The sequence below is a fragment of the Glycine soja genome, chromosome 10 (genome assembly GCF_004193775.1).
Source record: "Glycine soja cultivar W05 chromosome 10, ASM419377v2, whole genome shotgun sequence".
In the NCBI taxonomy this organism is placed as follows: domain Eukaryota; kingdom Viridiplantae; phylum Streptophyta; class Magnoliopsida; order Fabales; family Fabaceae; genus Glycine; species Glycine soja.
The window spans coordinates 1590215-1606978 of NC_041011.1; the positions used below are offsets into that span (position 1 = coordinate 1590215).

At 33.3% G+C, this 16764-nt stretch overlaps 1 protein-coding gene and 2 pseudogenes across 1 annotated transcript; 2 read left to right on the forward strand and 1 right to left on the reverse strand.

The window, feature by feature from the left end:
* Window positions 1-3052: 3052 nt before the first annotated feature.
* Window positions 3053-7288, reverse strand: LOC114369516 (annotated as a pseudogene).
* A 1208-nt stretch (window positions 7289-8496) lies between these two features.
* On the forward strand, window positions 8497-10337 carry LOC114370144 (annotated as a pseudogene).
* A 3088-nt stretch (window positions 10338-13425) lies between these two features.
* On the forward strand, window positions 13426-16113 carry LOC114371057 (probable pectinesterase/pectinesterase inhibitor 41). Its single transcript, XM_028328462.1, has 2 exons — window positions 13426-14413; window positions 15269-16113. Exons 1-2 carry the CDS (start codon window positions 13426-13428, stop codon window positions 15958-15960), a joined length of 1680 nt encoding a protein of 559 aa, XP_028184263.1. The 3' UTR covers window positions 15961-16113.
* Window positions 16114-16764: the final 651 nt, after the last annotated feature.

Genomic DNA, 16764 nt, shown 5'->3' on the forward strand with positions numbered 1-16764 from the left:
ACCTCACAAACCCTTTCACCTCTGCAAGAAGCTTTGGCAAAACGATGTTGTCAAAACCCTAAATGAATCCACCAAGAATTCCAATCCCAATACCAATTCCCCTAACCTCGTTGTGGTTCTCTTCCACCTGAAGCTTTTCACCTACCTTCTTATCCCTTCAACCTTCATTTTCTACTTTTTTCAATCACCGCACAATTCTCCTCCAATCTCCAAAGTGAAGACTAAAGAGGCAAACACGTGCAAGTGAGAAAGAAGATACTCGCTGTCGTTCTCTTCCACCTGAAGCTTTTCACCTACCTTCTTATCCCTTCAACCTTCATCTTCTACTTTTTTCAATCACCACACAATTCTCCTCCAATCTCCAAAGTGAAGACTGAAGAGGCAAACACGTGCAAGTGAGAAAGATAGAATGTAGAAGTGAGTGTTTGTACTTTGTAGTGTGGGATATAGTGAATGAAACTAGCAGTTTACCAAAAATCCTTACCTGGAAAACTAGGAGGATCACGAATGCGTCAAGCTAGAACCCCTTCAACGATCACAGGTAATGCAACACAATCTAAAGCACGTCCCACAATTTCCTACACCCCATCACAAGCGACTCCCGCGACACGTATGCCAACTTGAACAGTAGCCACACGTGCAAAAGGTGCACCATGTTCACACACGTGCGCGCCACGGTCACCATCTCCCCCAACCCTCCATCCTGTCACCATCTCCCCCAACCCTCCATCCATGTACTAGCAGAGCGACCCCTCCCTTCCTATTGACAACAAGTAGAAGATGAATGCTGAAGGGATAAGAAGGTAGGTGAAGGGGTGAAGAAGTTTCTCAATGTTTGATTTATTTATTTTTCTCTTTAATTAATTCTGGCGTTTAGAGGATTTAAATTTGATTTTGAAATAAATATTGGTGGTTTTTGATTTACCACAAATCACGTTATTAAATATTTAACGGACACGTCATCACTTAACTGATAATAGAGATCTAAAAATAAAACTTTTCAAATATCAGTGAACAGATTCGAAGAAATTTTTTATTAAGGATCAACTACAAAAATTGAATATATATAAAAGATAAAAAATATATTTAATCCTAATTATTAACTATATAACATCACATACTTGTTAGTTATTTCCAGTTACTGCGAGTGTCTTACATATACTAGTTAATGAATATGATGAGCAACATTCGATCCGATAAACTAATTGAACAAGAAAAGTTCTATGCATGATATGTAAACTAATTGTCTTATCGATCAACGAAAGTAAATATGCAATGCAAAGCCTAAGAAAGCTGTAAAAAAAGAAGAAGAAAGAAACATGCTATTGATGCTCTGAAATATTTGGATTAATTCTGACAGCGCACAACCGCACAAATTCACATTTCTTTTAACATAAAAGACATGTCCCGTGAGAGTTAGAATAATAAGAAGAAAAAGTGTGACTTAAGAAAAAGAATGATTTGTAGTTGTATAACAAGAATTATGCATATTAATTATTAATAATATGTTTTCTAAAAACTGGTTTCAGAGATCATTTTTGAAACTATTTTTTTTTTTTTGAAAACAGAATTCAAGCATGACTTTAATTTTTATCACAGACGCTATAAATATATATTTTATACATTTTATTTTGTCTACCATCTTAATAATAAATAAGTCTTTATAGAAACAGACAACACAAACATAATCAAGAATATTGCTATAAATTTTGTTTTCAAGTTAAATTTTTTTATAATTTAAATACCTTTTAACTTTAAAAATAAATTTAATATCCACTCTAAACCTTTAAACACATACTTAGTATCACATTAATCTTTTAGTTATTAGCAAAATTAATATAAATAATATATTTTAAATTTTATTAAATTGATTTTTCCGGTAAACAAGACTAATAGCACCAATTGTAATTAATATTTATATCATAGAAAAAAAAAATAATGTAAAGTATATGTTTAATCTGACTTAATAATAGAATTAAAATGCATCAAACAAAGAGCATAGATGATCATATACTGAAAAAACAAAGAAGAGAACTTGGAAGGATCAAAGAATTGGAATTTTCTTATTATAGATAAAGGGATTACCCACTTTGATGATATTTCTATTTTGAAAGAAATCAATCATGTTAACTTAGGGATATTTTTGTACTGAAAAAAATATAGATAATGGAACGGGCCTCCAACCAAATAACAAGACGCTGGTCAAGAAGCTAACGAACAAAACTGGTAAAATTATGCAGCATAACAACTTTTCCATCCTTCTTTATTTTCTCTACCAGAAGTTCAAAGTTATGGAGTTTTATTGGCATTAAAGCCCATGGGCCTATACACAAGTGGAATATACACTGGCCCATTCCATACCTCGTGGTTGTGCTCTACAACTAGACACACTAACGGGGCACTCGTGCTTGGTGGTATACGACCTAATATCTAGATCTACAATTTGAAGAACATATGATATGAAGGAAATGTTAACAACCCAGTTTGGTTGAAAATGATCATTTGAATTTAGCTTCGTTATTTCATGAGCTACGGGGAATATTTATTTTTAATAATTGTATATTTACTTAAATTTGTGCCATGCATGATATTATATATTTTTTTGGTAAGGATGCATGATATTATATTTAATTCTTCATGTACGAGATTTTTTTACATACATTTATGCATGAGATTAACAATCTTTACTTAAACAATTTTTACAAGCAACATCTCTTTTTTATCATTTTATTGTCTGAATTAATAAATGAGAAAAAAAGCTTCATGTATCCTAATTACTAGTATTAATTTTAATTTATATATACTTTACCGTTCGTTCTAACTGAGTGTTAATTTTTTAACTTCTTTTATTTAATAAATGAATCTCATATCCCATAAGTTACATGCAATGTATATATACTTGCAAGGAAACATATAACTTTTACATTATTATTATTCTTTAAGAAAAATAAGGAGATTTTATTTCCAAGTGCATATCAATAATGCATTTTTCTAAAAAGAAATTTAATTAGTGCATATAATGGGGATATCTCTGGTGGGGTTAGTTGCTTTTATTAGAGCACTAAAATATATAATCCCTCACAAGACTAATTTTTGGGTATAGTCATCACGTGACTGCTATAGCCACAATAGCCCTATACTATAGGAACTCCAATGAAGTAATACACAGGAATGTAATGTAATGTAACCTTACAAATCACGTGATCTCCTAGGTTCAGCTCAACCTAAAAATATTCTCAACTCAAACCAGAGAAGAATGGGATGCCAGTGTTGTTCAACCAATCATTGTCTTGAATAAACTGTCCAACTGTGAATTGGCTTGCCTCAATGGAGCTGTTAATGACCCTATAACCTGGCCACGTAACCCTACCACTTGTGTTTGAACATGGACCCCTATTCATGTACTCCCCATAATACAACGTATCCAATGCAAATGTTTCATTCCATTCCAACCACCCTGCTGGGTCTATATCCACGTAAGATTTTAACACAACAGTCATAGAGTACATTTTCCAAGGACGTCCTAGGTAGCTCTTGAACGAGGATTTCACAGGGATCAAATCTGCAGCAGCTGCAATCTTGCAGTTCAAGATGGATATGCCAGTGTTTTGGTTAGGGTCCTCTCTGCCTTGTGCCATGAACAAGTTCTTCTGATTTTCGTTTGGCTTGCGTGCGTATAAGTTGCAGTTTTGGAATACCACAGCTGCATTGCCGAAAATGAAGTCTACAGTGCCATAAATGTCACGTTCACGGTAGAATTGACGCAGGGAATGGACGTAGAGAGTGTCCTGGTAGCCAACGAAACTGCATTGGTAGAAAGCTGAGAAGTCAGCACACCACTTCTCAGTGCCACAGCTTGGTGTTTGTCGGGTCCTGCTGACTTCTCAAATGTTATACCCTTTGCTATGAATCCTGCTCCTACAACAGCTGCAACATACCATTTTCTTTTATTAACAACAATCATAATCATTCTGTTCGAGACTTAATTACATTTTAAATTATTCATCCTTTTTCTTGTAAGGATTGAACACAGATTTTTTTTCCATAAACTTAAGATCTGTTGCCAACTGAGTTACAACTGAATAGTTGCAACATACCATTATTGTCAACGCTGTTAGGATTAGATTTTGGATCATTATTCATAAATGAACAATAAAGAGCAAACTTTGCTGAGAGACACAAACTCAACATAAAGGTATCATTGAAACGAAGAAAGAAAACTAAAAGTCTGTTAACTTTGTACTGCACATTATTTGTCACATGAATAATAAAGATCATAAAATTCACTTTCTTTTATCCATGTTATCCCAAAAGAGGAAATTAAAGCATTTTTATTTGTTAAAAGCAAAAGCAGAAAAGTAAAAGGGGAAGCATAGAAGAAAAAACAAGCAAAGTGGACCTAATGGCACTGAAAAAGTAGTTTGGTTGTGATGAGAATTATGCAGATCTTTAGGTGGGCGTGGATAGGCATGTGGACCCTTTACTTTGACCAACCATAGAGGTAACTCTACTTTTCGCGAAAATATAAATAAAATTATCATGTATCTAAGGCCAGAGATAGTCCTACCTCCTCTGCCTGCCTGCATGTATTTTTTTTTTTTTTGGTCTTATAAAAGAGTTTCTAATTCTATTTTTATTTCTTCTCATTAGACCACACCGGTTATGTTTTTTTTCTCTGTTCTTTTTCTATCTTTCACCAAGATTACTCACGTCATTTTCTTTCCAAAAAATGGTGTCACCACTCATAGCTCGGAAAATATTAATAAAGAAAACATGCTTTCGGGCAGGAGATCCCAAATCTAGGTTTATTACTGCTAACTTTAACAAGAAATAAGAAATTTGATTTATTTACAATATATATTTGCTAATGTCATTGTGATTGAGACGCGTTGTCTGATGGAGAAGTCCAATTGATATTACTGGATTGCAATATAACTGGAAAAACCAAACAGAACACTGAAAACACAAAATTAGAGTCCTCAAAATTTATTCCCATAACAGGAATAGTTGACAACGGGCAATGATAAAAAAAAAAAACAACCATTTTGGAATCTAGCTAGTCAGCATTGTAACCAATAATACTAGCATCACTTTGACACTATTTATATTTCATGCATACGTCATTGATAGCTGGGGTAGTTTAAATTTGCAGTGATGCCTTTGAAAATAGTCTTTAAACATATATACATGTACTCATCACCTAGTCTTTAAAATGGCAAAGCCTTTTATCTTTTGAACTTTCCTTGGTTTTATTCCAAACATTCAAAACTAAGTTGTGCTTATTCTCACCAGAGGTAGGATTTTACTAGTGTACACACACAAAACAAAAAAAAAATAATTACATGCATCAACCTCTACAACACTATTTTTCAATGCAATGCAGGAACTGCACGATGTCTTGACAAACCCAAGTAGTCCGTGTCTGTCCAAACCATTTAAAATGATCTTCCCACATCTACATTATGTATTTTAACTACAAAATCACCTAGCAAAATTAGTTTATTAATAATTTTTAAACCAACATGTGGGCTGTGCATCAAGTTGCCATTTTCGTTGTCTTGTTCTAACTTTTTCTAATGATTTTTTTTCTGTCTTTGACTTAACAATCACAACGCCAGCCTCAAAGTAGAGCATTTATAAAACTTTATTAAGTGACCGAGCTACTAATCAAATCTCACTTATGACCATTCTATATATCATACCTATTTTTATTTTTCAAAGTTGGAATATCAAACCAAGAAAAAAACATAACTAATTAAAAATAGTAGCAGAAGGTGGGAAGAAGAAAGACATACTTACCAACAGTAGCAGATTGAAAAATTGTCCACCCGTCCTCAACATTCCTACTGCCTTTCACTACTGTCTTTCCAATACCGTCTCCAACAAACATTAGATTCGTCTTCTTCCTTATCACTTCCACATTCTCGAAGTATGCCCCCGCCGTTACGTGTATCACAAACCTGTTATCACTTACACTCATTTAATTTTACAACCCAATGAAGAAATATTTCTTACAATCAAATAGGAGAGGTATAATGTAAGAATGAGTTTCTTACATCGGATTGAAAACAGTACATCTAAGTCATATATAATTATACATAGATATAATGTGAGAATGAGTTTCTTAACGTGATTTTTAAATAACTCATATGACTTCTGTATTTTATTTTGACTAATGCTTAATATTTATTCTTTTCACTTATACATAAAAAAAAAAAAAAGCTCACTGTATATAGTGTATACATTTCCAATTGAATACATGGCATTATTAAAAATCTTTAAAAAAAAATTGACACTCTACTAACACCTTTCTCTTTTCTCTTAATTTGTATCCCATTGGTACTACGTTTTTACTATGTAATTCATTTATACTAGAGTAAATTATAATCAATCACATTGGTCTGAAATAAAGTATTTTGTTATGTACCTAGTTGTGCTTGAGTTGGGAGCCACAGACAGTGCTTCCCCTATAGTGGTGAAGTTGCCAGTGCCATCTTTGGCAACAACAAGATTGAACTTGGTCTCATTCACTTTAGCTTAAAGAAGCTTTCGGTCTTTGGAGGACACCCACGAAGGGAACCCCTTTTGCATCTTTCCATATTCTGGAAACACCTCATCAGAATCCGAAGAAGTTGTTAATTTCTCAACTCCAGGCACTTTGTTCAGCATGGCCAACGAGTTGCTCACGTGATGCGATATTTGAAGCAGCTTCTTCTCGATTCTGTCCCCCACGCGCCCTTTGCTGTACGCAAAGCCATCGAGGTACGTGTACAAGTTGGTCATTGCTCCACTCAGCAGAGTCTGCAAGTCATGATGCCGTTTCGACCCTATGGTGCTCTTGATGGAGAGATCGTCGATGGTGGCTTTGAGCTCGACGCTGGTGTCTTCAAACAGTTTGAGACAGTAGTCGAGGGCTCTCTGGTCGAGTGGGTTGAGGTTTTTGAGCATCTTTTTGAGGCCGCTGCAGTTGTAGGACGTTGATCTTATCTCGTACATGGTATGGTTGACCACTGAGGATATCACTTGTGGGACAGATTTTGTTGTGAGATCTGGGAATGTGGCTAGTGTTAAGACACATAGGTCTGGGTAGAGTGTTCCTTCGCATGTGGATTGGGCTACTACTTGTATATGCTTTTGGAAATGGAGGTGTTTATGTTTTTGATCTGGGACTCTTGTTGTTTGGGTGTTGGTTAAATGAGTTGTTCCAAAGAATAGTAGAGAAGAAATCACGGTCAGAATGGATGCAAGTGTGAGGTTGTTCATGATGTGATAGGACTTAGGAGGTGGGTTAGGATTACTGTGTATGTGTAACTAGCTAGCAGGGTACGTGCTGTGGATAAATAGAGTGGTTGGATTGTAACATGGAGTGGGGTGTTTCACGTTGACACTGTGAAACTATATATATATATATATATATATATATATATATATATATATATTTTGAAAAAAAATGAGCTAGCTTTAGTCATAATGTGACATGGACCTCATACTGACTAGGTTAAATATGCCACCTCGATTAATTGAACTCTCGAGTATGCAACGTGTTGTTATGCGTGAGATCCTTAATCATTTTAGCTCCTGCATCAAGTACTGGAGCTTCAATTCCCTTTTCCACTCTCTTAATTATTTCATACCTGCCTTTCTGGTAGGAAAGCTTTAAATATATTGCTTCAGGCTAATTCTGTTTGGCTGAAATGGTAATTCCTTTTGCAGTTTATTTCTTGTTCTTTTGGAAGGGCTAGTTTTATAGAAAGATATATACAAAATTAACCTGAAATGTGAAATTGATGTGTAAAATCAAGTAACATAAAAATCTAAAAGCTTTGCTCCCAAAGCATATATGAATATTTGATCTTCAATTTCAGTTATGTGACTATGTGTTACGTCTGACTTGATAATATTCTGAATATATCTTAATTTCCTCAATAGCGGGGCAGGGCCTCCTGAGCCAATACAATATCCAAGAGAAATATTATTAATATAAGAAATAGAAGCATGACCAGCAATATATACATACATGTTTTTTTGTTGGATACCAATCCCGCGTTGACAAACTAAAATTAAATTAAATATATGTCACAAGGTAATAAACCATGTACCAAAACAAACCTTAATATCAATTCAAACGAATAAATATAATCCCAAGGAATATTTGCATACATGGACGTTTATAGTAAACTTAATGTATGTTCCTCCTAAGCTCCTAATAAAAAATTTCAAAATGGCCGGTTGGGACTGCATTCGTGGTAGCCATGGCAACAACTTCAAACACACCAAGACAAATTCCTTTTGGATGTTGACTTCTAACTGACAAAGCTCCCATAGTTCATTCCCACTAATCCTTATAATAACACAAAATCTTCGTCCGCTATATAAGACAAACTAGTCATGCACCTTATTTGTTCATCCTTAGTAACAACAACCCTAAATCCTTCATAAAAAAAAAAACCAATGACTGTCAAGTATATCTTTGACCTTAAGTTGTTTGTTTCCTAAATGCTTTCCTTCTCGGTCTTGGCCTCATTGTCCATAGCATATACCAGTTTATCCTCCATTGTTCCACCCGAAACTATTTGTAAGTCCACCCTAGACCCTACTTATTGCAAAACCATGCTTGCTAATCAAAATGGAAACATCTTCGACTATGGTCGTATTTCTTTTCGAAAGTCCTTGTCCCAAGCTCGTAAGTTCTTGAACTTAGTGGACTCATATCTTCAAGGTAGCTTGTCTTTGTCTCAATACTCACTTGGTGCTCTTGAAGATTGGCAATTCGTTGTTGAACAAAGTCTAGAATACTTATCAAACATCTATGCCACTGCTAACCAAGTTAGTGGTTTTCTTCACACTTCTGAAGCTAAAGATTTTGAAACCTATCTCAGTGCCGTTTTGACTAACCAACAAACATGTTTAAATGGGTTACAGAGTTCAGACGCAAGAGCGAAGAATGAGTTGTCCTCATCTTTCTCTGATGACTTGAAGCTTCACAATGTCACATTGGCTTTGTTCATAAAGGGTTGGGTGCCTGAGATAAAAATCATGACACCATTGCCCCAAAATGGGAGGCATTTGAATTTAAAAAATTACCACTTACCAGTGATCATGTCCAACCGAGTGCGTGCTGTTTATGATTCTGCTAGACATCACAGGAGGAATCTACTAAAAACAGATTTAAGTGTTGTGGTAAGTGACTTTGTGGTTGTTAGTCAGGATGAAAGTCGAAACTTCACCACTATCAACGGTGCAATTGTTGTTGCACCAAATAACACAGTTGTTGATAATGGCTACTTCCTTATTTTTATCGTTAAGGGACACTCACATAATTTAGGACTAATGTGATGTCCTTATGGTGTATCAAACGCAATCAGGAATCTGATTAAAAATTTCATGTTGTGGGGATAATTTAATGCACATGTGCACACACTTACACTCACATATACATTTTTTACATAACTATTTAAATAGAATCGGTTCTACTTTTGACCATCCTACTATTGTTAAAATTTAATTTTTTCCATGAATGGATCCATCCTTGATCAAACATTTGATAAATTTGATGCATGCCAAGAGGGACAAGCTTGAGTCCCGCTCACTCCATCTTAACCCTTTTTTAGTTGTATCACATATGTATAAACCATGATAGAATATTTTTTTTAATAAATTTAATTTTAATTGTTAAAAAAAACTTAATGTTTTTAGTCCTTACATCTACTAAAAGCAATGTGGTTTTAGTCTTTTATCACAATATATAGCTTTTTAATTAAAATGTCAAGACTAAAAATGTATTAAATTTATATACGTGTTAAAACCAACATTTTGAAATATGTGAAAACTGAGAACATATTTTACTCAATATAAAGTATAATTTTAAATATAAAAAGTTACAATCTTATTAGTCCTTGTACATTAAATTGATTTTAGAATCTCTATTAAATTTTTCCTGATTTTTAAATGTTCCTACATCTAATTATGCTTCATGTGGATTTGTAGATGTGGTTGCTCAAGGGTTTGTAGACGCTAACATAACATTCCGCAACATTGCTGGAGCAAGCAATTGCACAAAGAAGTGGAATCGATATGTCCACCTTCTACAGTTGCAGCTTTGAAGGTTATCAAGATACGTTATATACACATTCTCTGAGGCAGTTTTACCGAGAATGTAATATATATGACACAGTTGACTACATATTTGATAATGCTGTTGTTCTACAAAACTGTAACATCTAATATCGACTCTCGGTGGATAATTCAACACGATCACAACTAAGGGTCGAACTGACCCAAATCAAAACACAAGCACTTTCATACAAAATGTGACTATTAAAGTCGTTGAGTTGTGAGTATGCAAATGTTGATAATATCTATAAAAAAACAAGTAGAAATGTTATGTGAACTCTGGTATGTGATTGAAACAAGAAAATATGAGTGTTTTATAATATAGGTTTAGTTGTTAACAAGGTGATCTTGGTGACTAAGTTGGAGAGAATGTAGATAAATATATGAATTTGTAGGAAAAACTGTGAAAAAAATATTTGTGAATTTTAAAAAATATTTAAAAATTACCTATAGATTTATATCAAGAGAATTCATAAAAAAGTAAAACTTTCTAGCAAAATTCTCTGTCAATTTAGATATAAGTGAAAACATAAATCATTCAATAGATTGGTACGTAACAAATTTAGCTCAAAATACTCGCAAAAAATATTCACGATAAAATTGGCAAGAAATTCTAAAATTCTAGTAATGACAACAATATTAAAAGATACAAAGAGTAATTTAATGTTCACTATTTATATTTTCAATACTACACACTCCCAAATTATAATGGACATCGAACTCACATTGGGCCTAGAATCACATTGGAGCTAAGGATTATTCATCTAGAATTAGGGAATTGCTATTATCAGCTCCAATTTTATTAGTTTACTCTTCTCAACCCCTATCATTTTTTAAAAATGTATGAAAATACCTAACTGCCCTTAAGCCATTTCCTTAGACCCCCTTCTCCTTCTCTCATCACATTTTTCCTTTCCCTAATTACATTTGCACCGCAACCCATCTGGCCATCCTTGTTTTTCCTTTTTTTTTCTTCTTATGCCAACAGATTTTTCTTCCTATTTTCTATTTTTTTAGATTCAACGGAATCATAATTATTTTATATATCTAAACTCAAATACACAATTGCCTAATTTCAATGTTAAACCAAAATATACGTTATGAGTCATGCAACGAGTTAGGCATCATTGACTATAAGTGCATAATTCCAAATGCCTTGTTACCAAAAGATAGGCAAGTCTTTACCAAACGCTTTATGTCCGTTGTGACTGCCTTCCGTCTTTTTCTATTTTATGTTTGAATCCTATAATGTTTAAATGAACTTTTTAGTGTGATTAATCACAATGAGCAGGGGCGGACGTAGGTATTGAGCAAGGGGGACCTTGGCCCCCTGATCTTTTCAGAAATTTGTTTTTTAATATATATATATATATATATATATATATATATATATATATATATATATATATATATATTATTAAAATAATTATTTTATTTGAATATTATTACTATATAAATAATAGTATTAATTATTTATTTTTTATAAAATATTTTATTCCTTTGTTATAGTATTGATTTAAAAAATAATGACATTTTCCTCTCTTTTTAGACAAATATTTTATTTTTTTATAAATATTAATTTTTTTATAGTTTTCATAATTCAAATAATTACATTTGTTTCTTTTTTAAAATAAAATATTTGAAGTAATTTATTTTCTTTGTTAATATCTTTTCCTTAATTAATGTATTCTTGTAATTTAAATTTATAAATATTTGCATTGGTTACAATTGATTTGAGAAATTAAATGTTATTTATAATTAATTTGAGAAATTAAATGTTATTTATAATTAATTTTTTTCTAGGAGATAAACTTACACTTTATAAGAAATTGATAATTAACTTAAATTTTGAGACATACTAATAACTATTATTCATTTTTATTACTATTATTCATATATATATATATATATATATATTTTAATTTCTCTTATATATTTTTTCATTGTTGTTATCATTGTTAGGCTCCAATCTATTTTTGGCATCAAATATATGAGTCCAACTTTGAATTTATGAATCTAAATATCATTATATAAATTTTGAAAAAACAAATTAAATGTAATTAAAAGAAAAGATTCCACTAAATATTAATAAATATTAATTATTGATAAAGTTGATAAATATTCCATACAAATAATATAATATAATAAAAATATTAAGTTGTACAAGATATTCATCGAAATTGATTTTAATATATTTTGGATTTTTTCTTATATAATATAAATTAGTTCGTGTAAATTTTTGTTGTAAAGATTATATTTCGTCCCCTAATTTTCTTTTGGCGCTCTGCCCCGGACAATGAGTTCCATTAAACTTATTATAATGACTTTTTATGTTCAAACTTATGGTATGAATATTCATTCAGTAAGAATTTTCAGAATAAATTTTTAATTAAATTGTTTGATCATACATAATGATATGTTTAGATAAAAAAGAAAATAGAAAGGAAAAAAATATATGATGATAAATTTTTATTTAATTGAAACAATATGAAAAAAGAGAAAAAATAATTTTAAAAACATTTTTTTTTAACTTTATTTTCTCTCCTCCAAGGTAAATATTGAGTGAGTTTGTTTAAACTTAAATAACTTTAAAATAAGTATTTTTCATATAAGTATTTTTTTTAGAAACAACTAAGATTTATTTATTAAAACAAACAAAAAACTACTTTTTTAAGTAGAAATAATTTAAACAACTATACTAAAAATATATATATATATATTTATTATATTAAAATAAATATTTTTTAACAAATAAGCAAATCGACTCAATATTGTTAAAAAGAATGTAAATTTCCGATGATTAATTTATAAAGTGTGCGTTCCATCGAATCATCCATTGACTTTGTCAAATGTCACATATAAAAGTCAACATTATTTTTGTATAACATGCTAGACTCCTTCTGTATTTGGCAAAAACTAATTGGATTTGTGGGAGATTAGGTTGAAGACAACTCCGCTTGAGAAAGGAAAAAGTTTTTTTTATTAAAGAATAGATAAGTGAGTGAAGATGGAAACATAGAAATGGTATATCACAAATATATTCATAATTGTGCAAATGCATAATCCTTTTCTCATTACAATTTGCAAAGACTGGTCCATGGTTTGCATTGCAGTTTCACGTAGCAGCCACTACTACGCCAACAATATACTACTACACATGTAAAACGTAAACGCATTACAGAATATTTTTCAATTAAAAGAACCTCTCCATTTCCACTATAAATTGCAAGTGATGCAACCCAATTTCCATCACACTCATAAGCTCTTCCAATCTAATAGTAATAAACTCTTGCTATATATCAATCAGTACCAATGGCCAACAACAAGTTAACCTTTGTCATCATCCTCATCTTCCTACCCTCATTGTTAGCTTTGGCTGACATCACTCCCAACACTTCCGTTTCTCCCGGAACCATATGCAAATCCACTCCAGACCCTTCTTATTGCAACTCCGTGCTACCTCCCCAAAACGGCAACGTTTACGAATATGGCAGGTTCTCGGTAAGAAAGTCCCTTTCACAGGCCACCAATTTCTTGAACTTAGTTAACAGATACCTCCAACTCCAACGCCGTTCTTCTCTTTCCACCCCCGCAATCCACGCGCTCGAAGATTGCCAAAGCCTCGCCGAACTCAACATAGACTTTCTCTCCAGTTCCTTAGAAACGGTGAACAGAACAACCAAATTTTTACCCACTTCACAGGCTGACGACATTCAAACTCTTTTAAGTGCCATTCTAACCAACCAACAAACATGCTTGGAAGGCCTTCAAGCCACCGCCTCCGCTTGGCGCCTCAAGAACGGACTCTCCGTTCCGCTCTCCAACGACACTAAGCTATACAGTGTCTCTCTGGCCCTCTTCACAAAGGGGTGGGTCCCAGAAAATGCTAATGTCACCGCGTTTCAGCCAAGCGCCAAACATCGCGGGTTTCGAAACGGGCGTTTGCCGCTCAAGATGTCGAGCAGAGCGCGCGCGATCTACGAGTCGGCGAGTCGGAGAAAGCTCCTGCAGGCGACGGTGGGTGACGAGGTTAAGGTGAAAGACATTGTGACGGTGAGCAAAGATGGAAACGGGAACTTCACCACCATCAGCGACGCCGTGGCCGCGGCGCCGAACAAGACTTCATCCACGGCGGGGTACTTCCTGATCTATGTGACCGCCGGTGTTTACGAGGAAAATGTTTCCATTGATAAGAAAAAGACGTACCTGATGATGGTGGGAGATGGCATCAACAAGACAATTATTACTGGAAATCGCAGTGTTGTTGATGGCTGGACAACCTTTAAGTCAGCGACATTTGGTACGTACTACTACTACTCCATAATCAGCATAAAAAGTGGTGTATTATTAGTAGAACTAGTACATCTCTTTACCAAAAAATCATATAAAAACAAGTTAAAAAGAAGAAAAATTATAGATGAAAGCCAATACATGAATAGACCCTTAGACATAGAAAAAGATAAAAGGAAAATTTTAAGTTTTAACAGGTAGAAAAGCGAATAATAAATACACCATCAATTATTTTTTTTCCAATTATTTCATAAACTCTATTATATCTATTTTTATGATATTTTAGGTGTTGGATAACATGTTATGTCCATTAAACATTTTCATTTATAGGTAATATGATTGTTATTTTAGATTATAAATAACATGATTTGATATAAAAAAAATAAAAATAAAAGATGTATACAAAAATGATTGTTGATAATTACTCTAAAAATAACAACTATTATTCTTGCATTATTTTTAATAATAAAATTAAACTAAATACTATTATATTTTAAAAATGATAATATTGTCTCTGCTGAATGCTAATATTATGAATATAAAACTATATATTTGTTTACTCTTTATAGCTTAAAAAGTTAAAGTGAATGTCTATTTTCATTCGTGTTTTGGTATTGAAAATAAATTTAAAAATGTAATAAATAAAAGTGGCTTCATAATAACGTTACTGTTGCTGTAACTTTTTTCGCTTCACTTTTTACAAAATACAGATTGAAAATAAATTATAAAAATGTATATAGTAACTTATAGTTTACGAAAAAACATTATGATCAACAATCTTTTAGTTGAAAAAAAAAACATTATGATTGGCCATTATGAATTTATGACTGACTAGTATGATGTTATGATATCATGCATGTTGCAGCGGTGGTTGGAGCGAGATTCGTGGGTGTGAATATGACCATCCGCAACACTGCCGGAGCAGAGAAGCACCAAGCTGTAGCACTCCGCAACGGCGCAGACTTGTCCACGTTTTACAGCTGCAGCTTCGAAGGGTACCAAGACACACTGTACACTCATTCGCTGCGACAATTCTACAGAGAATGCGACATCTACGGAACCGTCGATTTCATATTCGGAAACGCCGCGGTTGTGTTCCAAAACTGCAACCTCTATCCTCGTCTCCCAATGAGTGGCCAATTCAACTCCATCACCGCACAAGGCCGAACCGACCCTAACCAAAACACCGGCACTTCAATCCACAACTGCACGATTCGACCAGCCGATGATTTGGCAGCGAACATCGATGCCGCTGAAACTTATCTGGGAAGGCCTTGGAAAAATTACTCCAGGACAGTTTACATGCAGAGCTTTATGGACACTGTCATCAATTCTGCTGGGTGGCGCGAATGGGACGGTGATTTTGCTCTGAGCACTCTTTACTATGCAGAGTTTAACAACACTGGACCTGGATCTACCACTGCCAATAGAGTCACGTGGCCGGGTTACCACGTCATTAATGCCACTGTTGCTGCTAATTTTACCGTCGCTAATTTCTTGCTTGGAGATAACTGGCTGCCCCAGACCGGAGTGCCTTACGCCAGTAACTTGATATAGATGCATTAACTCACTCATTCATCAATATGTTCTTATTTTAAGTTGTAATTTCCTCTATGAGATTATTTTTTCTTATTGGTAAAATAAGCAGGCGATCACTGCAATTATACCCAATCCTTGCAATAGTGCAACGCCAAACCTAAATTGTTTCAATATATAGTAAATACTATCACATATTAAATATGGCTTGTAAGTTGTAACCAAAAATATTATGGCTTCAACATGAACTTTTTATTCTTGAAAATACTACATATGATATGATTTGTTTCGGCCCTAAAATTTGCTGGCCCAGAAATTACAAGACTCGATCAATCACTCCCAACAACATACAGTGATCAATTAGTCAACGCTGTCCATTTTTTGTTTGGTATACCCCCAAATTCTTAATATTCCCTTCTTATTTTTTTTTCCTTTCAAAAAGTTGCCTCTCTCACAAATCTCTATATGACCATCGCACCCAACCATCCAACACCACCCGTCACGCCCAAACACCACAGTTGCAACCACGGCGCCGCCACCCAACAAAAAAAAAACGCTTCATTCAATATCAAGCACACGGAGATTAAGCACCACCCTAGCTCAAAGAAAGTTATACAAGACTAGTAAAATAAAGGAACACTCTAAATTTTTAAGAGAAATGTATCATAGGAAATACATATATATATATATATATATATATATATATATATATATATATAATATGCAAAAAGATAAAAAATAGATATATGTAAGGTTTGTTTAAAAGACAACTACAACTACTAGTAACGTATTCTTAACATACTATTCCAAATGTTCTTCTATTTA

Excerpts from the sequence above, each read along its gene's own strand:
- LOC114371057 (XM_028328462.1), top strand. The coding sequence starts at position 13,426 with ATGGCCAACAACAAGTTAACCTTTGTCATCATCCTCATCTTCCTACCC. Across the intron at positions 14,414-15,268 it reads CTTTAAGTCAGCGACATTTG|CGGTGGTTGGAGCGAGATTC; the intron begins GTACGTACTACT and ends TGCATGTTGCAG.